The sequence below is a fragment of the Grus americana genome, chromosome 2 (assembly GCF_028858705.1).
Source record: "Grus americana isolate bGruAme1 chromosome 2, bGruAme1.mat, whole genome shotgun sequence".
Taxonomy (NCBI): domain Eukaryota; kingdom Metazoa; phylum Chordata; class Aves; order Gruiformes; family Gruidae; genus Grus; species Grus americana.
This window is the reverse complement of record NC_072853.1, coordinates 82,791,649-82,817,071: the sequence shown is the minus strand read 5'-3', so window position 1 is coordinate 82,817,071 and position 25,423 is coordinate 82,791,649. Positions and strand designations below refer to the sequence as shown.

Sequence of the window (25,423 nt, the reverse complement as noted above, 5' to 3'; positions counted from 1 at the left end):
AAGAATCCACTTTATTTTGACATGTTATGCATGAAATTGACTCTTTCGCATTAGGGATGCAAAAGCTTGATGGTGGTGCGTGCCCTGATCTAAACCCAGCAGAACTACTCCTGCCTGTTCCAGTAAGCTTTCCACAGGTTCACGATTGCACATCAGTATCCCCAGCGCGGTATAGGAACCTTGTATTTCTGAATAAAATAAAGGATAAGAATTATGGAAGTCTGTAGAATGAATCATCCTCACTGCATGGGGAGAGAGTATGTGAAACCATTTATATCATTTTAAACCACCATTTCCCTTATTTACTAAATACAAGTCCACTCATCCCTTTGGTATGTGTACACGCTGTGTTTCTATTTACCATTGCCCACTTCTCTCAGAACTTCTCTTCAGCTTAAGAGCTTAGTGAACGGGCAGACGCAATATACTTCTTTAACCAGTTTTGTGAATCCTGGGCTCTACGCTGAAATCGTTGTGTTTCCAGCAAGGATGCCACTCAGCAGACACTGTGATTATTCAGCAGTTCTGCTGCATAAAAATGGAGCAAATAGGCAAAACTATTGAAAAAATATTGTTTATGCTAGGCTAAACTCTGCTCAGCTACACAAGGTTACCCATTTTTGAAATACACAGAACTGGCCTTTTGTGGCAGCTGCGGTTCATCTCCTGCACAATGGCAATGGGGAAAAGAACAAACTGTATCAGCACGAGGAATATTTTAATAAGACTAGGGTTAAATTTAATTGCCTCATTTTAAAAGATCAGTTTATCAAACTGTCTTACTCCCAGTTAAAACCCAGTCAGCATGCCTCTTGCTCTTTAAATAGCAAAAGAGCATTTTTTTTCACGTTAAGGCAGGCAAAAGCCATTTCTACTTTGCCTGGGATAAAACATGTATGAGATGTGCTGTTCATCTGCCACTTCTTTCAGCCTCACCTGTGAATGCTTGTGGCTTCTGGCGTAGTAGCTTATGGCAGCACGTTTCTAGGATCATGAGGCTGATGGTTCTTTGCCTCTACTTCACTATAAATAGGAGGGAAAACAGCCCCAGATGTGACACTTCTTCTCTAAGTGTAAGAATCTCCTTTGCCTAGTTCCCAAGGAGTAAAAGTGAAGATTTAATCAGTCTTTACACTTTTATATTTTTTAAATTATTTAACTTTTATTACTGTTGCACCATTTATACAATTACATATAATTTCAATGCATCCATTGTACATTTTGTTTTTTTTCATTTGTTTTCCAATGAGCGTGTGTTGGTGTCTGTGACACAGAATGGAAGAGAAACTGGAACTGCAATGAACGCAGACTTTTTCATTTCCACTGACCAATAAACAGAACTACAGGTGCACCCAACCACGGACATGCATTAACTCGTCATGAGAAATCTAGGTAGGCTAAGTAGGATGAGAATGCTTTTTACTCCCAAAAAATATTTGGAGAGGAAGAATTGGAGGATTGGCATTGAGAAGTATGTGGACAGCTAAGTGGGTTTTGTCTGAAAGTTGGCATTCATCCACTGCATAAAAAAAATATCAAAATAAGAAAGGCTGTAAATAAAAAAAACACAGAAAATACTGCTTTCATAAAGATCTGATTGCCTTGGCACAAACCTAGTGGGCAGAATCAAACGCATCACTCCCAAACCCCATTACAGAACAAAAAGTAGGTTTTGATACATTGGTGGAGTGCATTTACAGCAGTTCAGATACAAAAGATGTGCTGTACTTTCAGACATCCATTTATTTTACTTTTTTTTTTTTTTTAAATCCAGGACTTGTGTCAAGTTGGCAGAAAGTATATTAGATATTTCCCCACAAAAATACTATTTGGATTCTCCCCCCTCCCTCCCTCCCAACTTGATGGGACATCCTTTTCATTTTTTCTTTTTCTTTTTTTTCTCCTTTTCTTTCTGGGCAATACATATTTGTTATTTCAGATCTGAAACGAGTTAGTATAGCTGAAAAAATAAAAAAAAGACACAGGTTGTTTTAAGTGGTTGTTTCAACAGGCTGTCCAATTTAATCTTGCACTGCTATGGTTTGATCCGAATTAGTCGCTGGAACTTCAGAAGGTTTCGCTTCCTCTGGTGGGGCTGCAGGGTCCGAGGCCTTAGCAGTGGAACTAGGTGCTGCTGTTGCTGCCGCGGTCTCCTTGGAAGAAGGCGCAGCCTCGCTGCTGCTAGGTTTTGAGTCTGAAGCTGGGGCCACTTCACTTTTAGTTTCTTGGGCTGCAGGCGTTGCGGGAGCCTCAGTCTTTTTGGCTTCCCCTTCCTCTTTGCTCTTGTCATCTGCTTTACTGGGAGCCGTGGCTTCTGAAGGCTGGGAAGCTTTTGCATCGTTGCTAGGCTCAGAGGTTTTGGGTGCTTCGCTACTGGCAGCGGGAGCAGAGGCTGCAGTCGGCTCCTCTTGCTTGGGTGCCTGTTCGTTGTTCTTCTGTGGCTCTACTTTCGCATCGACAACAGCCTCCGACTTCTCTGGTTCTGGTTTCTGAGTTTCTTCCTGGGTCACTGTTTTCTCCTTCTCCCCTTCTTTTTCTTCCGTCTTATTGGCAGCGACCTGAGTATCCTTTTCGCCCTTCTCCTCCTTGTTGTTCTCCTTCACTTCTGTGGTCTCTGTGGTTTGCTGGGCATCCTCAGCCTCCTTTGGAGTCTCCTCTTCCTCAGTTGCTGCTCCTTCAGCCTTCTTGTCTTTGTCTTTAGCTTTTTCATCATTGACACTGTACCCCTTCTTCTTCTTGCTCAGTTTGCCTCCCATGTTGGACCTCTGTAACAGAAAAGAGGAGGAGGTGGTTACCCAAAGCCCAGCATTTACCACAAAATCAAAATCAGATCAACTGAGATGCAAGAGAAAAATTGATGCTGGCTCCTGAAAAGGAGACTACGTCAGGTTTGGTCAGATGTTATTAGCTGAACGCACGGATGCTGCTGCGCACCACTGTCCCTGAGCTTACATCCTGCTCAGCCCTGCAGCATTTCAGTCAGCAAAACCCCTTCTGCCACATCCTCCTAGGAAGAGTCCTTCTCTGAACCCCTCCAACCCTGGCTACTTTTCAGGGGGAGGGAGAGGAGGGAGGAACAAGATGATGGAGGACTAACACACATCACAATCTCTTGTGTCCTGAGAAGGGGATATAAAGCGTGGAAGTAGAAAAAAAGCCGTATTTATATTCAGGTTAGGCACAAGCTGAATTCGACTGTCAGTCTTGGCACACCCACCCTCGGTTAACAGAAAGTCCAGCAAGGGCTACAAACAAGCTTTTCATTAAGGTTTGGAAAAATCGAAGCAAGCCTAGAGCCAGTGAGAAGGCTGATGTTCTCCCTAAGACAGAAGACTGCATCTACTCACTCCGCTCTCACCGCCTGTTACCCACACAGCCAGCAAACACGGCAGATAACAGCCTACGCGCAGGGTGACGGTACCCAGAGGCCAGGACCATGTGCCCTCCTCACCCAGAGGCAGGAGCAGCTCTGGAGTGGGGACGTCCCCACGCACAGAGTCCCACCCAGCCCCTTCCCACCCCGCAGAGCCTGAAACACAGCAAGCCTGTGACCACTCAGTAAGACAACAGAAGCAAACACAGGCGCTTCTGACTACAAGCTTACATGTGGCACGTGACATGACGCAATAAAAAATTGGGGGGCGGGGGGGGAAGATGGGTGCATGCTTTGTAGCCTCTGCTCACGGTTTTCAAGCATGACAAGCGATCAGGCACTTAGTTCAGTTCTTTAAAATAAGTTGAGCGTGTGTGTAACCATACCAGTACTTATATATCCTTCATGTGGGAGTCTTAGAATATACAAAATCTCTCACAGTACTTCAAAGCAAATTTTGTCTATTAAAACAGAAGGAGACACAGATACATTGGGTCATTATTGAACATGAAAACCTGTATGACTGGCTAAAAAATTACACTTCTGGTATTAAAACAAATATTCATACTCGATGAAAGGTTAAGAAAAAAAAAATCCTAGTTTCGTACTATTTGAAAATAGGAGAAGGTGATTTTCTTAAAGTAGTCAAACAAATGTTTAATTTAAGAGCTTTTCCAGGAGAGATGAATCATTCTAATTTTCTGTTTTCAAAGGCAGATAGACTTATAGGCCCTCTATTTTTCACACACTTGCCAAAATTCTGAATATGCACCAGTAAAAATTCATAGCAGTGCTCATAGAAGGCTGAATATTAAATAATTTTAAATACCACTAAGAACTAGCTGCCTCTCAGTAGAGTTTCTGCTAACACAGATACAAGGCCAAGGCACAGCCCAACAGTAGGTTTTCCATGTGTCTTGGGCACAAATGAGATATTACGGTCAGCAGAGACCTTTCCGATTTCAGCTCTCAGAAACAGTAAGAATGTACAAATACTGTTGAAAGGTTAGCACACAGCCCTGCAAAATGGTAATGTAGTGTTACAGAAACACTGCTTTGTTGTCTGAAATTTTATGGGGAACAGCAATAAAAGGATTAACTTCGACAGAGGCACAGTTGAGCAATCTAACCTCTACCTTCACGGCAGAGATACCAGCTTTTTAGGTATTTAGGACAGGCTATTAGTTTGTTATCTGACAAATTTACAGGCTTCTTGATACTCCATAAATATCGCTCCAGCTTATTGTTTATGTACAGTTACAACCAAATACTTTGAAAGGGCTTTTGCAAGTCAGCGGGATCAGAGATTTATACTGAAGTCATATATGTGTCCAAATTTACAGTCCGTAATTAAGCCTGTATTTGTTTCCCGGCAAAGCCCAGGTACTGTGAGCCTAATTTCATTGGCTGCGTCTTCTGTATTTTTCCAGATTTTGCTATTTCATGAATAGTAGTAACCCACCACAATTTGTATTTTCTTCCACAAAAGGTTTTTAACCTCAGATACATTTGGCTACAGAACGCGTATGCCAAAGGACCTTTAACAAGCAGAGAAGCATGCATGTGAGAAACGTGCTCCCAAACTATGAAAAGAAACATGCACTGTCTTTGCTCGGAGGTATACTGCGAAATCACTGTGTCTCAATTTGCATCACAGCCAGCTGGCTCAAGATACTGGAGCAGAAGATGGGGAAGAGGTTCAGAGACTATCATTATGCTCTATTAGTAAATATTTACAGTTACAAATGGACTGCCACCTTCCAGCATAGTTTCAACTACTTTATAACAGAATAGATTCACTCTTTGTGACGCTGAATCTCACATGTCCCTATTTAAAAGCTGCCTAGATCATCGTCATTAATAGCCACGCCAGGCTATCATGCAAAAGCACAGCAATCATCAGGGTCATTGCCTAGCCCTGCAGGTAACAATGCTACGATGTTGCTTTCTCCTTACATATGAATTACAAATACTCCTCCTCCTCCTCCTCTCCTCAGCCTCCCGATAACGTATTGGGGCTCTCCTGTCACGTTCTCCAGAAACAGCCCCCACATGCTCTACTGCCTCAAACAGATGCTGACCTAGTCCCTGTCCCACCTGAACTCTGCCTGAAGCACAGCTCTGAACCCTCCAGTGCAGAGTCTCAGGGTGCAGCAGACATAAAGCAGACCTTCAAAAGCACTTTAAAATTACAACCAGCTACAGATTCATAGAATGGTTTGGGTTGGAAGGGACCTTAAAGACCATCTAGTGCCAACCCCCCTGCCATGAGCAGGGACACCCTCCACTAGACCACGTTGCCCAAAGCCTCATCCAGCCTGGCCTTGAACACTTCCAGGGAGGGGGCATCCACAACCTCACTGGGCAACCTGTCCCAGTGCCTCACCACTCTAACAGGCAAGAATTTCTTTCTAACATCTAATCTAAATCTGCCCTTCTTCAGCTTAAACCCATTACCCCTTGTCCTATCACTCCATGCCCTTGTAACCAGTCCCTCTCCAGCTTTCCTGTAGGCCCCTTCAGGTACTGGAAGGCTGCTGTAAGGTTTCCCTGGAGCCTTCTCTTCTCCAGGCTGAACAACCCCAACTCTCCCAGCCTGTCCTCACAGGAGAGGTGCTCCAGCCCTCAGATCAGCTATACCTGGAAGAAAAGTAGCATGTAGATCAACCCACTTACACAACTCTGTGATTGTGCTGGATATTCTTGCAGGGATGCCACATGAAAGGGAATCTCAGTGAAACATCTCACAAGTGAAACAGACAGCAAAGTGCATTACATCATTGAGGTATGTATTCATACGGCGTTAAATCCACTCTGTATTACTACCTACATATTAACACTTGAAAGAGCACAGACCTTTTTGCTCCGCCCCCCAATGGACTAAAGTCTAACAAAAAGGAGATACCCTGTCTGTCCCAGTAAGACACTGATGGCCCTGGCTCTATTGCTTCAGCCTCTCCCACCTCCCCTGCCTCTCCCTAACCCCCATAACCATTGCATCCACCTCGTGAATGACAGACCCAGAAAAAAAAAAAAATTGCCTACAACTATTTACCATACAAGCTAAAACCCAGTATGACTTCAGTTATACTTCTAGTGGAGGGTGTCCCTGCCCATGGCAGGGGGGTTGGAACTAGATGGTCTTTGAGGTCCCTTCCAACCCAAACCATTCTGTGATTCTATGATTCAGTTATTTGCACTACCATTTGCACACACAGTGATTTTGAACTAGCCGTACCAGCTGAGTGCAAAGCACTTTGTAGCAAGCATGTCCAATAGGAAGATCCTTGAAAATTTTGGTGCTGAGCACCATTCCTGTAAAATGGCACAGCATTTGATGGCTGTGCCTCTTCGCTACCGGACAGAAGAGGGTCTAGAGAGAGAGAGTCTAGAAACAGATTTTATACAAGATGTTGCAATATATCAGTTATTTTCAAACGGGAACTTTGATGAACCAGTTGGCAGACCAGTGCTTCAGAAGAGCAAGGTTAAATACAACATTTGGAAGTTATAATAGACTTCATCTGCTTCCCAGTGGGCTCAGTATTCTTTGACTGTATTGCTCTTCTCATGGAAGAAACAAATCAAGACCACTGTGGAGGACTTCTACAAGAGGAGCAAGGGTTTCTGCAGTTTCTAGGAGCTCCTGTTGATTGTGCTCATCCTGAAGTTTCCACTCTCCTGCAGAAAGCAGGAAGAGAACTGGAGAGCTTGCACAGGTATCTTTCTATTGTAGAGAAGGAATAACCTGACTACATTTGTATTACAAAATACCATGTCTACAGGTCACCTAGACCATGTTAAGCACTTTGAAAATTGAATATTTGGGACAATCAGGATTTCCTGGGATAAGAGTGTCAAAAAAAAGAGTCAGTGTCCATAAAACCATAAGACAGCAGGAAGAAGAACTCACAGAAGACCTCAGACTTTACATCTGAGGACTGAGCTGATCGGATGGAGATGAGTCCCTGGAATACAGGTAGCATACATTTGTACAGTTTGGGAAAAGAAATATTATTTTGAAGTTTTATAGTTCAAATTGTGCTTCTATATTGAAAAAGTCCCTAGAATTAGATTCTTACTCTCTCTTTTGTCAATTATATTCCTCATAAGCTTATAAATTTCTAAACGTTTCATTCAGCATACACTTTTGCATCCCACGAAAGGATCTGGCTATTACAAGAATGGAACTGCTATCATCACCCTCATTCTCAGTACAGAGAACAGTGCCTCAGGGAAGGACAAAACCACAGATATCACCTGTATATTGCCATAGTCTGACTGCCAAAGCTAAACTTCCAAAGCTCCTGTTCAATGTCATGTGAAGTGTGGGGAACTCGGTCCACCTCCAGAAAAAACAGTTCAGGAAGACAATAGTTATCTTCTGAAATCCCACTGCCTTCAGCGTGACATAGGCACGTGCGGTGGGCCAGGCCAAAGTAGCCCTTGCACAAGCCTGTTCCCAGGCAGGAATTATCTCACATCACTGGCAGGCAAGAGCTGTAAAATGCACATCCCTCCCAAGGCAGGGTTTCAACACTCCAAATCAAAGGAAATACCGATCCCAGAAACTGGGAAGCTTAGGAATTCTAAGAAGTAATATTGCCAAGTCTAAGGGTTTAATTCTCAGCCAGATTTCGGTTCTACTTTCCTCTGGTGAGAAGCAGAATATATTTGATGCAAATGTCTTAACAAAAAATAAAGGTACTTTAATTTGTATATTATTTTAAAATTCCTGGGGACATGTACACTACACAAAAATGGGAAGGAATATGTGCTTTTTTAATATGGGTTGTTTGTCATCAATATATCTAAATTATGATCACTGATAATAGACTCCAATTATGAGTTATAATAATTTAAGCACACTGCAGGCTGATACAAAATTCTGCCTGGCTATTTAAGAACTTGTACATAAGTAACTGCTTCATTTGAGAAGCATAACTACTACTAATACCGCAAGGTATCAGAAAAGTTAATAATCACATTGCAATTATTTTGAGAGCAAATTAAAAAGTTGTACCTGAGATATTACTAAGATTCATGTGTGTCGTGGTTTAACCCCAGCCAGCAACTAAGCATCATGCGTCTGCTTGCTCACTCCTCCCCCCACCCCCGGTGGGATGGGGGGAGAATCAGAAAAAAGGTAAAATTCGTGGCTTGGGATAAAAACAGTTTAATAGGACAGCAAAGGAAGAGAAAATAATAAGAATATACAAAACGAGTGATGCACAGTGCAATTGCTCACCACCCGCTGACCTGCCTAGCCTGTCTCTGAGTAGCGATCTCCCCAGTTTATATACTGAGCATGACATCATATGCTATGGAATATCCCTTTGGCCAGTTTGGGTCAGCTGTCCTGGCTGTGCTCCCTCCTTGCTTCTTGTGCACCTCTTTGCTGGCAGAGCATGGGAAGCTGAAAAGTCTTTGACTTAGCATAAGCATTACTTAGCAGCAACTAAAACATCAGTGTGTTATCAACATTATTCTCATACTAAATCCAAAACACAGCACTACAGCAATTACTAGGAAGAAAATTAATTCTATCCCAGCTGAAACCAGAACAATATGAAATACTTGAGGCATATGTATTAATTCATCAATTAGGAACCTACTTTTCCAAGAACAGAACAGGAATAAAGACCAGCAGTTTCATTATAGGCAAGGGTTTTGCCAAAATTATCAATTCATTTAGCATCAACCTGAAACCCCAAGTACTTTGCACATGTAATTTATCTTTGCACCCTGTGCGGAAAAAAGCTAGCTAGATAGGCAGAATTCCTGAATAAAAATAAAATTTATCCATTATTTGATCAAAGAGTGATGGCGGTTTTGTGCATTACATTGAAAGCAACTATCGAAGATTTTGGACTTGTGTCCTCCTGACTTGGAGGACTGCACAGCTGAAGAACCTGGAGGCACATGGTGACTGAAGATCCACTACCCAGTCTGTCTCTGGTCAGACACACCAGCGCTACTTTAGCTGCAGGAGAGTCTGCAGAAACGCATACATCAAGGTACCGCCTTATGCAGTTTCTCTGTGTGTCACCCTGTATTAAAGCCACTTTAGTGAAGTACTGACCTGTGTGCTGCAAAGCCACTCTGTAGGAGCGTGCTCCCGAATGTAATACACCTCCTTTCTTTAAGCCAGCACACCCTTAGCTTCTCCAGCTACAAAGCCACCTTGTAGAAAATGCGAGCAGAACATGGACCGATACAGTCTTGCTTTCTGACTCAACGAGCAGCATGGAAGAAATGCTCTGCTGTGTGTGAAACCCCCACGCACCCCAGGCGAGGCTGTGCTTTGTAGGCAGAGAGAACTTCTTTTATTAGACCAGCCAGTATGGATAGAAATACCATCACCCCTGTTCTCCTTAGATGATTGTCTAGAGCTGATCCGTTTTGGTGTTAGCACTATTTGATCCTTTCTTATTGCTGGTTTCAAATCAGAATCGCACTGGTTTTGCCACAACTGGTTTTTTTTTCAGTGATCCAACAGAACGCTACATTGCCCAGCAGCGCAGATGCAATTGCCAGTGCCTCCACTTTCATTCCCGGCAGCTCCTGCAAGGCCGTCTTGCATTGTTTATAACAGCAACACAAGCCATATTAAAAACTGAACAACACAGAAGCAGCATAAAATAGGTTATTTTTACAGTGCAGTGTATGTGTTGCTCAGCCTTGCGTTCCGTTCATCCAGTGCTCCGATTGCTTAAATCAAAAATGCTGCCATTAATTTCTCTTTGCCTCCTCTGCCTCGTTCAGTCTACCAGCCTTCCTACAGACCTGAGACGCAGCTCACGTTCAAAGCATTTCTCCTGTATTCAGATTAACTGCACATGTTCTTTTTGTTGAATAATAAAAGCAGCTTGCAGACATGCTCATGCAGGTACACACATGCAGCCAAAAGTCAGCCTGCCCCAGACTGAGATCTTAATCACACTATTGTTAGGCGCACAGTTGGAAGGGGAAACTCTGCTGTAAACACCTGTTTTGCAGAGACCGAGATTAATTTTACAAGAGCACCTCTTATAGAAACAGTTTGCAGGCTTCAAAATAACCTAAAAGACTAAGCCAAAAATATAAGCATGTGCGTCCTCTTTATTCTAAGTTGCCACATCACTTTGGGGTTTGCACATGACACCCCAGGAAGCAGTTTAATAAATATTTTACATTAGCCTAAACTTTCTAATCTGTATCCTAGAATTAAGTTCCTAAATAGGAAACGATGCAAATTTCAGAGGTGCTTATTACCCACATCTTTCAAACTGTTCAGGTCCCAGGGAGACAGCCGAGGGAGAGGCGAGATTCCACACATATTGTTCCAATTATGGCCAGCCACTTTTTGCCTCCTTCAAATACTTAAGACACCACCACCGTGACTAATTGCAAAACACACAAGGCGATAAAAGCCTAGATAATGGCACGATTTCCTTCTAATTCACATTTTGTTCAAATTTGGTCCCTCCAGCGCTTGCTCTATGGTGGATCTCAATACCACAAATACACTTGGCTTGCAGACCCCTGAACTGTTTTGAGTGCCTCCAAAAGAGACGCTCCAAAAAATCTAACAGTCAGATGCTAGTAAGCAATGAAAACATTAGCCTTCTCCACACGGCAATCCTAGTGAGGGGCAGATGGGGAGACCTCATTCCCGGCGGGACGGCACACTGGGAAAGGGAATTTTTTTCAAGCTTAACACCTATAGCTTTTATTTCTCTAGCCTCATCCTGAACAAAGAACATACAGTACGGGGCACACGAGGAGATTTCAAATTCATGCTTTCTATTAAAAAAAAAAAATTACTATAAGATCCTCATTTACATGTTTTCTTCAATAGCAAATGTTCTTGGTTACTATTTGCATAAATAGCAAACTTACCTGCCACTTGCTTAACAAGGACATGGAGAGCCACATTCCCTTTTTGAAAAAGGCCTTAGGGTATTTAAGTAGGGAACTGTCACGCAAAAATTATTTATGGGGATTTACATTTACATTGTATCTGTTTAACATTCCACACTTAAAAACCCCTGCATTAGTTAAATGCCCATTTAACTTGTCAAACAGTTTTAATTAAACTCGAGACAGTCCTTAGAATATAAATTACAGTATGCTATAAGAAATTGATACGTTAACTTTGAAATCTTGGAACTACCACTTTTACTTTGAAAATGGATTCTCCAAGTGACTACGAAATTCTTCAGCATTTTTCTTTCCCATCTCCAGGCTGCTCGTGGTGCTGCTCACTGGAAAAGCCCTGGGCGTACTACTCCCCAGCTGTAAAAACCCCGTCCTATAGCTGGGAACAGGACTCTTAACAGACAGCTCAGACCTATGATAGATCATCACCATCCTTAGACTGTATATTTCCTTCTTCTGTTTGCATGACACCCCCACTACAGGCAATGAAACCACGTTTACAAATATGAACCAAACCCAATTCTCAGTTTTGTTGTTTGTGGGGTTTTTTATGTACAAGCTACATGGACAGCACAGCATTTCTGCCTGCAGCACGTGACTCCACCATTGCACCACAGAAAGGAAGAAAACGGGGAAGCAAGACCAGCCGCCCTCCACCTAACGCAGCACTCTCCGCTGTGGTGCGCGTCGTGGTGCTCATGAGTACGTTGCAAGTGCTTCCTTCCAAAATACACAGTCTCTGCTTTACTCAATAAAACAAAAGATGACCAAGTTGAATGAAGTATTTGTTGTTGACTTCTTTATTCCATTACCTAGCTACTGAAGTATTTTAAGGTTTAGGATCTAGTTAACACATTCGCTTCTGCTTTTATCTTTTTCAGCTCTCTATTAAGCTGCAGCACTAGCTTTTCTCTGTTTTTCTTGAAAAGGAAATGACTGCAGATCCACTTGATGCTCCAGGAGGTAGCACAGTTTCAGGTTTAGACATTGGAAGAGGTTGATTGATTTAAAAAAACCAAACCCCACAGTTGTCCCAAATCTCCATCACAGAACATGCAGCTGCCTCTGTTACTGGTGATGTCCCCACCTTCCTGATAACCTTGAACATTGCAATGGCATTCCTCAGGAATAAAGGTATATGCAAGAGTCATGGGATTAAACCAATGTCATCCTCCAGTTAATATGCAGCTGCTAATAACAGTTAAATTGGTAATTGGAATGTTATTGTGAAAATACCTGCAAGTTTAACATTGCATTAGAAAGCTGCGTGCACTTACGTCTGTAGGACGGTATTACACGTTGTGGAATTAAACCTACTTACCACCTCAGCAGCACCTACAGGGTGTTTTATCCTGCCTTCCTGAAGAGCTGCTGCATTTCTCCTTGGACTAACAACTTTTGACTTATAGTCTAGTGTACCAAGGTTCATTTTAAACAAAAAATCCTGTACTGAAGTCAATGTATGCAAGTCAAGTCATGTTTTGCGTAACATCAAAACTACCTATAATTAAACCCTGCAAGACTTTGGGCTGAATTACAAGTATTTTTCATGTTGTTAAGAAAAAACTCCTCCTCGTGACCACAGTATCAGTGTCAGCACCTTATCAGCTCTCAGCTTTTTACAGCTCTGTTGTAATCATGTCTTTTAGTAAAGACATGCTCAAAAGAAATGAGAGAAATGCAAGCCTTAATGCTCAACATCTTGGAAAACATGTTGCTTTCATGTTCCTGGACACTCGTTTGTGCCATATACATTTTCTAACAGACTGTAGCTTGGTCTATTATATTAATTTTGTCACTTGGGTCATTCTCACTTCCTGGTTCTCACACTAGCACAATATGTGGTTTTTTCAACAGCATACATTTGACACAAAAGAAAATCTCATGTTCCAGACTTTCTTTTTTGATCTGCATGTTTATACTGGATTTTGACTTTTTTTCCTCCCCCCTCCTCCCCCTTCGTTTTTTAAACAAAGAATTGCATTCAAACTACCAGGCTTACCAGTTTCACTTTAGTTACTGGGGGAGGATTATCAGAATAACATGGAACCAGTACACAACAATCACTGGCAAAGCAAAGAGCACTAAGCATCTGATTTCTGTTTGTCTCTTACAAATCTCTCTCTCCATCTTTTTCACCACTGCTCATTAACACTCCTCTAATGGCTGTTCAAAATACCAAGACGTCTTAGGCAAACTTCTATTAAAACTGGCAATATTCTCCAAAACCTGAGGAATGAGAGCTGTTTTTCTTGACCCAGATGAAGAACTGTAGGTATGCATCACTGAATGCTATCATGTGAAAGCTTTTACACTCCTTCAGTGCCAGATTTTGGTAATAAGGTAACACATATTCAGCATGTGCCATAGATGATTGAGAGGAAAGAGGCAGAGAGTTTTGTCTTGTGTCCCAACACGATAATGGTTTGCTTTGAGAAATCCACTTTGAAAATGTAAAGTGTTTCTAATAATCCCACATTAAGAGCTTTGCCAGGCAATAAGCCGTACCGTGTCATGTGTTGAACTGTTAGCTATGTCCCCGTATATTCCAGACTACCAGATCTAGATTGATAGCCTGTTTCTTTCTGACATCTTCACTGACTGTACTTTCTCTTTTCTTTTCCTTGATTTTGGTTCGGGTTATTTTGGGGTGGCTGATCAGCTCTGCTAGAGGGAAGGTTACGTAAGACTGGAGGCTAACAAGTCCATTTGGCAAGATGTAAAGATAGCAGCTAGTGCAATCCATGAAATGCACGAAGAGGTTTGTGTTCAAACCAAGAAAGGCAGAAATCTGATTTAATAATTACTCAGTCGGAACCATTCCAAGCTAGCAGCTACCCGAAAAGGAAAAGAACAAACAATACAGAAGGAATGAAAACTAGAAATGAGGAAAGGTGATCAGGTGTATATCTTCTTTCAATTAAATAGCTTGTTTTTCTTTTCCATTTAAGTAAGAAATCTGTCCATCTTAGAGCTATCAAATTTAAACTCACAAAATGAAAGCAAAAGAAAAATAACTTTGCAGGGATAGCTGTGGAGTTGGATATAGTCCCTTTCCCTCCCCCTCACCTGAGCACTGACTTGTATTTTATGCCAACGAATGTAATTAATACCTAATATGGCCACAATTAAATTTCTGCAGTTCAGAATGCATATCAATTCCTTTGATTATATTACTCTTGATGTAGACTAGCCCTCCATCAGGACTGTATGTATGCCAGTTTGCAATTTTGGTCAACCCGGACCATGTAACAGAACAGAGCTTACTTTCCAAGGCCCACATGCTGTACAGAAAGCTATTTATAGAACTCTTGGAGACACTCCTGCAGTTTAAAGGGCCTTTGGTCCATGGCTATTTGAAAAATTATTTATTCTAACCAAAGAAGGCAGGCAGACATCAATATAAAGTATAACCAAGCTATTTCAGCATTAAAATGAGAGAAGTCTATCAAAGATGATTTTTAAGGTCCCTTCCAACCCAAACTGTTCTATGATTCTATGAAAGTAATGGAGACTTGAGAAGCACGGAAAATTGGTTTTCATTTTTCAAGACAGAGCCATAAATAAAAAGAAAAATACCACTAGAAAGTTTCTGCTTGCTCTTTCATGGCTAATATGTTTCAGTAGCAGCCCATGCTTCAAACCAGCACTGGGGTCCCGTTTTGCTGTCCTCCACATTAGCACATACGTGGAATCCATCCACGCCCCAGGATGTCCACGTTTTAAAAGGAGTAAGAGGATATCAATTCATTTTAATGCTGTTAACAGAATATAGCTGCCAAGACTCCCGACAATAACTGGCTTTTCCAGAGGTTTTCTTGTAATCAGTTCTCCTGGCTGGTGAAGTAGCAATGGTCAGACCCAGCAGCACTTTGATTTATTTTTATTTCCTTCCTGCACGAGCAGGTCAGCTGGTGGGACGGAGCCCCTGCATTCCCCTAAGAGATCTCGTGGAGGAATGGGAATTGAGCAAGTGTCTCTGCCCTGCTGCCTCAGCTCTGGCTCCCAGGGTTCGGCAATTCGTTTGCTTGGAGGGTGGGGAGAGGGAGCTGTGCTTCATAAACTTTAAGATGTTGGCTGTCACAAGCCGAGAGGCATTCGGCTCTGCAGGAATCACATACGCAGTTCTGCTCACTGCAGTTTTCTGGGTAATCCCCCCCACACGCACAAGTTGAGCACTAAATTCACACATCCCAAACAAGGGGGCTGGGTCTAAATGTGATTCAAGCACATAAAAGTCTCGTACCCATATTTGGAAATATTACTCCCAAAGGTCTCACGCTATTTCAGAAAAGGCTGAGCCAGTATCAAGAAATACGTCTCAAGAAATGCGTAACTATTTTAAGAGTATTTGCAACCTCAGATCTTAATTTAAGTCTCTTACCCACCACAATCTCTTACCGTCTTGTATTTCTTCTATTTTTAATCACAGGTAATTGGTTAGCAATACCACAGTTAAGCTTATTCTATGATTTATACATAAAACAGAATAAAAAACTTTTTCCCATAAATGGCCAATTTTACTGCCCACTTTCAGCTTGGCAATTCTTCACTATAAAAGGGCAAGTCTTCTCTTTAAGTATTTATTAGCTTTTGCAAAGGAATGATTAATAAAAGGTTTCTTTTCAAGTCTATTCTGTGTGAATATATGGGGCTAAAAAGAGGAGTCCTTTTATGCTAGTTGCCAGTGACTGCGAACTTCTCTCATGTCACACGCTTCTCCTGACGGAATCTGACATGAGCCACTTCATTCAAATACAGAAATCAAATACAGAAGGAATTATTCTCTTTATTCAGGACAACTTAGATAAATAATGAAAAACTACCATCACAGCATTACATTTTGTCATACCCTGCCATTCACACTTCGCTTCACGTGTGAAGCCTGTCCCAGCTCTGCATCTTTCTGCAAGTCTGCAGAACCAACCTCATATCTCTAAAATCACAGCATGCTCATTGGGAGCAGGAGTCATCTCCTCAAGGTGAAATTGCCATCCAAGAGCGGTCAGACAATATCCCTTGGTTTAAGCTTCTGGGAGCTGTCATAGTACGAAGCCTAGCATGGTAAAAATGACAGACGAGATCTTCCCTTCCAAAGCCTAAATGTAGACACATATTACTGCAATAAAACCATAACGTACTACAAAATCATGAGAATATCTCTCTCTCCCTGTTTTCAGGGGTCCACAGCAGTCTGGGGTCAAAGGAGGCAAGAGCCCAAAACTCACTCAAGTCTTCCAGTAGCTGTTGCGTGGAAGGCCACCTCCCTTGGAGCCCAACTTCCACATTTGCAAAATGGGATAGTATCACTTTTCATCCTCAGAAAAGCTCTGCCTGATGCCAAAAGGTGCTATAAAGGGTTGGAAATATTTTCCCTTGTTTTAAAAAGCAAGCTCGTTCCGTATGACTTCTTCACCCCAAATCTTTGTTAGAGAAGGTTGTTTTTCTGCATATTGGCACTGTACTGAATTACCATCTCTGAAGCTTACCATCATATCACACGTATTAGAATAGCATAATGGGCAAGTCACTCATCTGGATTTTAAAGTACTGTGCTAATATTGTAATATGGAGCTGTAAAGCATCGCTGAAAATTTTCAGGTATTGCTGAAAGCTCCTTCTGGAACCAAGCTCCTTCACATTTATGCCTCTAGGCTGAGAACATCTGTATGTGGACATTTTGATTTATAGTTCCAAATACACACATTTCACTCAGTTTCGGTTCACTTGATGAGAAGGATTTTTCTCAGGCTAAGAAAGCTCAGGTGTATCCAGCTGGATAAAGATGAAGCTACTGCTTGGCAGCCATCTGAGTGCTTTATTAAAGACAGATGTAAGAAAACAAAGTAATTTTGCTTAAACAGAACATTGTAAATGCTTGAAAAATGACGATAAATCCCTTTTAACCTGTTTTCATTAGGTTTTCAGGTGCTGGACTGACACATCATGGTCACTGCTATGTTTTTTCTATGTTTATTAATTAGCTGCATGTCTTTGTTAAAAGAACATCCCTTTTAGGAGTACTTATTCAAATCTGAACAGATGCAAGAGGAAGCTCTAAACTGGTTCACTAACTTTCCAAGACCTTTTTAAAGATTACGCAAGTTTGAAAATTCTGAATTATATTTGTCACATACTGCAGAAGCTGCCTTTCCTACCTACAGATCTGAGCTGTAGCGACTGCGTTATTACCGTCATAGAAAGTCACGAAAATTAGAAGTGTCTTTCTTTAACGTGTGATTAAATATCAACCAGACGTAGCAACACGGCGCTGCTGGAGATGATGCTCAACACAGCAGGATAGGAAAGGATCATCTGCAAGGGATGGCAGGAATTAGGGATTTGAAGGGTGACAAGTTTAGGTAAATTCCTCTTAGTAGCAGCATTTTCACACTGTCTACTCAAACTAGTCAGTATTCTGGAGTTTAAGAAGCCTTGGAAAGGAAATTAAGATCAGCAGTGAAAATTTGGCCAAGTAAATAATATTAGGGGAATGAAGAACGGGTCTCATTTCTTACTACCTGCACCAAGAGGCAAGTGGCTACAAAGGACTGCACTGTGGGCTCGAAGTGACAGACTGAATTTGTGAACCCCTAACTTTGTACCCATTGCCTTTGATGTAATTTTTTTTAATGTACATTTTGATGCAGTTGGGGTTTTATTATGAGTAGATGAAGGGCATACACATGTTGTTGCAGAGACTTCCACTTCCATGCACGTTACATCATGGAAATTACATAAACATGAGGCTTTGGAAAAAAAATCTCATATGAGTATCTGTTGAGCAGGTTCACAACTTATTTTGTAGTCACTGGTTGGAAAATCAATTTATCTTAAAAGCAAAAAAGATTTTGGATTAATTTAAAAAATAAGCATAATTTCCATGTTAAAAGTTCAAGTAACTGTTACCAAGGAAGAAAAAAAAATTAAGAGGGGTTTTTTTTCTTTTAAATGAAAATTATTTTCATTATCATGTTTGTCAGAGGCTAGCCAGGAAAAATGTTATGTATGCCAAAAAATCTTAAAGATCGTAGCCTGAGAAAGAAGTGGGTTGAAGTAACTAAATAATATCGGATCATAACTATACAACACTCAGTTTCAAATGAACTCAGTTTCTATGAACTCTTATATTTGTTAGTTGTCAGCTCATAATTTTATCATAACCTCAGAGTATTTGGAATTTTTTTAATGCATCAGCTCTAGTATTTATTACAAAAATAATCTAAGCTTTCATTTCTAATCCTCGTTTTACCAAGAAAAGTCCTGAAAGAGTCCTAAACCCAGAAGGCATTTTTTGTCTCATGGTTTCTTACGACATCATTCATTTTAAATGCTTAAGGCTGGGAACACTGCATGCTTGCAAGAACAGAAAGGTATCTGAAACATCTGTTAAAAAAAAAAAAAAAAGTCAATTTATTTCAGTCATTCATACCTGTTAGCCTGGTATTCAGATTCAAGAAACACAAGAGCTCTTTAAATTTATTTTAAAATTTGTGTGAGTGTTTTTTCCTTAGCATGCTTTGTTCTGGCAAGTTAACCTTACGTATTCAGGAGTCAAAACATCTAGCACCATTTGAACTAAACCTGATAAAGGAGTGTACGACCAGGCCACAGGGAAGTCAGAAGAACTGCGGATGGGAAAGAAGAGAACTGAGTATCTGGTAACTGGTATGTCGGGAGTGCAGAGATGGGAGTCTGTCAAAATCAGTTCAGGTAGAGAAAGGAGGCATTCCCAACAATTTTTCTATTTCAAACCTACATGGAGAATCCAAAACTGTCCTAAAAAATTAAATTAACTTTAAAATGAAAAAGTCAAGAACAACTTTGTTGTCTATGAGCTAGCTACAGTGCATCTCTACAAGATGATCTATGCTATTAGCTCTCCATCTACTGAGCTTCTGGAGCATTTTGACATAAATTCCTTTGCTCATTTGCACTTAAGTGATATTTTTGGTGTTCTGAGTGGTTTTCCAGCTGGAGTACTGTAACAATAATTTGATTTTATTTATATTATTTATAGCATAGAATTAATCCACAAATGAAAACATGGGAATTTGAAATTGGCTGCCTGTTAGGCCACTTCAACTGTTTTGCCTGGATATTTTTGTCTATCATTTTTCCTATTTAATTCCTATTTTTAACAAATGGCATATAACTATTTGCTATCAGGCTAGACTAAAACAAAAGCAGTTCTAAAACTTGTCTGGAGCAATGATGTGGTGATATTATCTGCTTTACCAAGTAATTCAGATACAAATCAATGTGTAATCTCAGTATTGCTGAAGAGATGGGAGTTTCCTCACTTTTTTTAAGTTCCAAATTTTATTTTCATGAGTTATATTTTCAAAATTCAGTTAGGTGCTCTTGAGAGTTTTTCCTTATGATCTTTCTCTCAGAGATAACTACAGATAACAGTGCAAAGCAAGAACTGAGTCTTTGCAAAATGCCGCCATCATTAAGAATAATTTTGCAGTTTCTCTTGAAGAACTACAAAGTAATGCTTAGAAATGCTAAACAAAAGTTAATCTGCAATGACTGCCTGTAATTCAGTACTTTCAAATGTGTATTAAATACTAATTTTTTATTTAGGAGATTGAAATTTAGCTGGGATCTTTGATCACATCTATAGCATTTGCCAGTACAATTCTCTTTCAATCAAAAACAAGAAAAAGAGAGACAGAAAGACTCCAGCACTGTTTGCTAGCCCTACAAATGAAGTTAGAAACTAGATCAAAGCATGCTGAACCAAGGCCCTGAAGCTGGTTGGCTTTGTTGAACCCCACATTCAATAATTCTTTTTTTTTCCCAAAAATCATGTGTTTCATATGCAGCCCAACCGTATGACATCTACAGTTACTCAAATGTGATCCTCAGTTACCAGAAATATGCTCATACTAGCAAGCAGCAGCTGGAAAACATTAGTATCAATGGTAAACTTGGATGGATATCAATAGCTGCAAGCTAATAGCCAGAGAAAAGAAGTATTACAGTTGTACATGGCCACCTGCCTATACAGATTGAGAGCGATTAACTCTCTTCTCAACTCAGCATCACCCTCCTCAGACTGCTTTAATGACTTTAAAATATTGTTTAGAAGGTTACTGAGAGCATATTCGTTACATTTGCAAGGTACAATGCCATTTCCCCACTGCGAATCGCTGAGATTTACAGCCTCCCCTTGACTAGCACCTCAGCACGATGCTGCGGAGCAGAATGCACCGCTGGGCTTATGAAGATTTGGTGCGTGTGATTAAGCATGTGGAACAAAAGACTTAGTACTCAGCTGCAAAAACATGCAACAATTAATTAAATATTTGACTACAGCAGGATGAAATTAAAAGCCTGACTTTCCATTAGTACTTTGTAACTCTATCTCGGAATAATGTCTAAAAAAATTTAAAGCCCCATCTTCCCTCATGTGGCATTATCAAGCAGTGGACGGTTGTGTTAATAAATAGACAGGAGAAGGGAGCAACAGAAGAGCAACTTTGTGCACGTTCATATTCTTGTGTTAAAAAGAGAGACATTAGACCATGACTGCAATTAAATTTACCAGGAAACAAAGTTTGGAGTCTGTAAAGAGGTAATGAGAAATGAGAAAAGGTGTTCTTTCCCCTTCTTATTTAGTACTGGAAAGGCACAGAAAAAAGTTTGTTTTGTTTTGTTTTTAAAAAAAAAAAGAGAAAATGTCACTCTACATTCCCATTCAGATGTGGGGACTTCACTGAGCCTGTCAATCTGTGCCTGTTTTCAATCAATGGTTATCCAGACAATGGGAATGCATCACAGAGCTGTTTATTTTCCATTTAACACCCCACCTTCAAAGATCACCAATCCTGCAGCTCTGAAACCACTGCTGATCTTGCTAAGCTTTGAGAGACCATCAGCACTCAAGAGTGCTATGCAGATTTATAGGGCTGAACAACCAGTCACAGCCTGAAACACTGATGTCTAGAAGAAGACACTTCCATACGATAATTGTATGGACACCTCCAAGTCGTACTTTTGTTCTTGAAGCATGATATTGCTGGGAGGTTTCTGTAGCACTAAGACGACTCATTTTCTGATCAGATCACCAGAATAAATTTGGTACAATAAGTTCATGGGGGTGGTTACTCCTGTCCCCTAAATCCTCCCAAGATGTAAAGTTTTCTACTTTTAATGTAAAAAGAAAAAAAATTCAAGCAAACCCACCATTTTTTTTGCCTGAGAAGCTATAGGATTTTGCATCTTAGCTGTAAATAACTATTTGGTATCATTGGGTCATGGTGCCTAGCTGACCGAGGAATCTGAACAATCTATATCTGCCACTAAATTCAGTGGGGCATAAAAAGTGTTAAATGGTTCTTTCATTCTAGGCTATGCTTTAATTCTTTTCTACAGCAGTGTTTTAGATCCCAAAAATATTAAGGCATTAGGAAGTCATTTGGACATTACAAGCATAGCTGCCAAGAAAAGCTCGTGTAGAATCTGAGAGCTGAATGTAGCAAGGAAGGTTAAAACACACATTTGAACTAAGAGCACTAGCCGGAACATGAGCTACTGAGGTGTGAGGAATTATTGTAGTTCAGAAAATGAAGTTACTCACTGCCATTGTCCATACTGAGCATGGTCTAACAGCCAATATGTAATAAGCAATGCCAGAAAAAGGTTACCAAATTGGTCCTTACGTTTTTCTGATTATTCAAATGTTGTGGAAGTATCTGACAAATGGTAGACATCTTTGCAACTCCTAGGATTAGCAGTCATTTTAGGATGCCACTGATTATATCTGAGGTCAATCTGTGTAAATGTTAAAGAGGGAAACTGCTTTTATGTCTAACAGAGTTTGCAAGAGAAGGGAAAAGGACGAAAGGGCGACCCTTTCCCTTTAGAATATTTCTGAAGAAAGCATGTCTCTTATCTGCTTCTACAGTGGATACTGGAACGTGGCAGGTCACCTCCCTTCCACTGTCTTTCCTCCGTGTTTTTACCATGTTCGTCACGGAAGGAATATCCAACACATTATTCTAGCGTGCAGGGCAGTGTGGCCATCATACAAAGACGGCAAGATGTCCTGTGTTCTAACCAAGAAACCGAAGCAACTTATGTGCAGGGCCAGTATGGTCCATATTGCTGGGTAGGTCTCTGTTACCACGACAGAGCACCTCAGCTCCAAGCTGCCCTACGCACATGTAGCAGGGGAAGTGTCCCCTTCTCCCTTTCCTGGCACCCGTTAGCATCATCTTCCCGCGTCCTCTGCACTGGCATGAAACAAAAGACCCCTACGAAAGAAGCTGGAGTTTCTAGATGAAAACACAGAGAGGAGGAGATTTACACTTTCAGGGAGGAGAGGGACAGAAGAGAGGATAAAAAACTACGTAGAAGGATACAGAGGACATCTATTCTTCTCATGTTCAAAAAGAGTAAGAATATGCTGCCACAAGACCAGCTTTCACCTCCCTTTCCATGGGGCCCTGGCAAACAAAAAGTCCTCCCCACCCACAGCTGTGAAGTCAGATAATGCCCCGTTACACCCGGTGTTGTACACAGGTGTGAGATGTTCTCCCGGCCCAGATAAGAAAGGTGCAGAACTAGCAAAACACCGAAACAAAACAGCAAACCGGCAAACAACAAAAGCGCTCTCAGACCAGTAGTAGCAACTCCAGCACTGGAGCTCGGCATCTCTTTGGACACCAGCCTGGCTTGCCCAAAGTGCCTGGTGTCACTGAGGCAGCGGCACAGTCTGAACGCGCAAGACAAGGCCCAGCATGACGTCAGACGAAATTTAACAGCAAGGAGTACAGAAAAAAGCAGTATCCTTAACTCATGCTTGGTAAACAGCTATTCAGTGCAGTTGGGTTGAGATGCATAGCTGACCTAGGAATCTAAGCAAACTACATTTGCCACAACATTCAGCAGAAAAGGGGCATAAAAATTGTTAAACAGGTTGAAAAAAATTCTCACCTTGAGTTTAATCTAGAGCAGATAGAAAATAGTTCAGTTACTCAGCAACATATTTTTTATTTTTTTTATTTTAAGAGTTACCTGAAATTAGAGGCAATAATCTACGCCTCTATAACTACTTTTATAACTGTTTATATTGCTTTAACTACATAAACTGCATTTATATGCTGGAACTGATTTCTGGGCATATTTTCTGTGACAAACAGGGATAACAAATCACAGTCTTCTGTTCTCCACCGTCACCTTCTGCTGTATGTCACATTTTGGTTCATACGCTACCTTTCATACATTACCGTCCCTCTTCACTTAAGAGTGCCCCTTCCCTTTTATGAAACACAGCTGTCACGGACTTCAGTAACAAAGAAATTCCCAAATTCTCCCAGTCTCGGGCATTTTCCTGTCTATTACACTGCTCACAACATTAGAGAGGTATTATGTGAAATAAGGCTGCCTTAAGAGTATAGCTGCCACTATCTATTGACACAGGACACTTTAAAATGAGAACGTAGTAAGAGTCAGAGTTCAAGAATCGTGCGCTCAGTCCAGCTGGATAACATACAAACATCTTACAACTCAGTCTCATTAAATGAGTTCAGGGAAAGGGCATTGCTAAAAATGAAGAACAAATGTCTTGATTTACAGTACATTAAACAGTAACAGAAGTCATTTTTAATGCAGCCTCTTTCACTGAGAAGCACATAATGACACCGCATCTGTGCTGCTAAGGAGGAACCCAGGAAGGACACATACAGCGTAAGTCATTTGCGCTGCCTTTTACTGAAAGTCCATACCAGCAGCAGGTAATGACGGCGGTATGTTGAGGTACAAAATACTGCTCCAGTTACCTAAGCCAGGATCCTCAATCCTTGCCCTTCCTTTGTGATCACTGCCTGTCCAGCCCCCAGGCTGCGGACAGCCCAGGAGATGCTCTCGACGATGACCGAGTTGCCCAGTCTACTGTATGTCACCAAGCTTAAGAGACTCAAATTCATGCCTGTAAGGAGTGGGGTAGAAAATCAGAGACTTCACATTCATATTTTCACAGCAGGGACATACTAATACAAATCAGAGTACTGATTTTCCCAGTTTACCAGTAATAACCAACTGGTCCATAGTAACAATACTGGTTGTTGAATAAAGGTGCTTTTTTTTAATGAAATATGCACAGGCCTCTGCAAAAGAGCTCGGTGTCAGGGCAATTGCTTCTGAACTGCTACTCCACTCTTTCCAAAGATGCCTAAGCGACTTCCCGCACCCTGTTTTATTTCTCGGCTACTGCCAAACGCCACGCAGCACTGAGTACACAGCCCAGATCCCACTGGGATGGACACGAAGCACTGTCGAATGCATCTGCCATGGGGGAACCAGGTCAAAATGCCGGCAGTTGATTCAAAAGAGAACTGCTTTGATTTGGGATTTTGGGAGAGGGGCAGCAGCTCATTTCTCTAGTCACCGCTAAGGTGTCTGAGAAGGCAGCATGTTGTGACACGAGATTCAGTTTCAAGTTCCTGCTCTGCTTAATTCAGGGTGACCAGGAATAAAAGAGCTCTGTCTTGACAAACAGTTTGAACTTTGGATGTCCTGCAGCCTAATCTGGCCTTTAGCACCCACGTACGACATGTGCAAGACACCCTTCCCTCTTCCCACAACAGGAGAGGACCCGGGACACTGCCTGGGTCTAAAACCAGATATGTTTCCACAAACCAACGGTGCAATTAAATTTAATTTGAAGCAGTACAGCTATTTCTCTTCCATGCACTACTCTGAGGGGAGGAGGAATAGGTGGAAAAGGGCAAAACTGTGCAGCAATTTTGCAGCTCACAGGCAAGACCCCCCCCATAACCCTGTAAGCATAAAAAACAATGGCACCAATCCAAATATCTTCTTCCACCTTGGTGTAAGCTTGTTATCCAGTCTCTGGCAGAGAAACTTAGATCTCTCAAGCAAGCACGAATAATTTGCTTTTTTTCTTTCCTCACCTGAAGCTTTGAAGATATTCATCTTATTTTCACCTACATAACAGTTTCTCCAGGTTTAGGCACAGCATTAGTTAACTTGCTGCAGCTAAGTAGACAAGCAGAAAAAGACTCACAGGATTATAAGGATCATGTATCTGTGGTGATTTTAATAAGAAATCTTACTTGCAGTAGAATAGATAGAAGCAAGGAACAGAATCAGGCTTCA

General features: G+C 41.2%; 1 protein-coding gene across 1 annotated transcript in view; it reads right to left on the bottom strand.

Moving 5' to 3' along the window:
• Positions 1-1,135: 1,135 nt before the first annotated feature.
• Positions 1,136-25,423, bottom strand: part of BASP1 (brain abundant membrane attached signal protein 1) — a 52,323-nt gene continuing 28,035 nt past the window's right edge. The window contains exon 2 of the mRNA XM_054818086.1: positions 1,136-2,765. Coding sequence (XP_054674061.1) covers positions 2,022-2,756 — 735 coding nt within the window. The 5' untranslated portion in view covers positions 2,757-2,765 and the 3' untranslated portion in view covers positions 1,136-2,021. The remainder of the gene's footprint in view (positions 2,766-25,423) is intronic.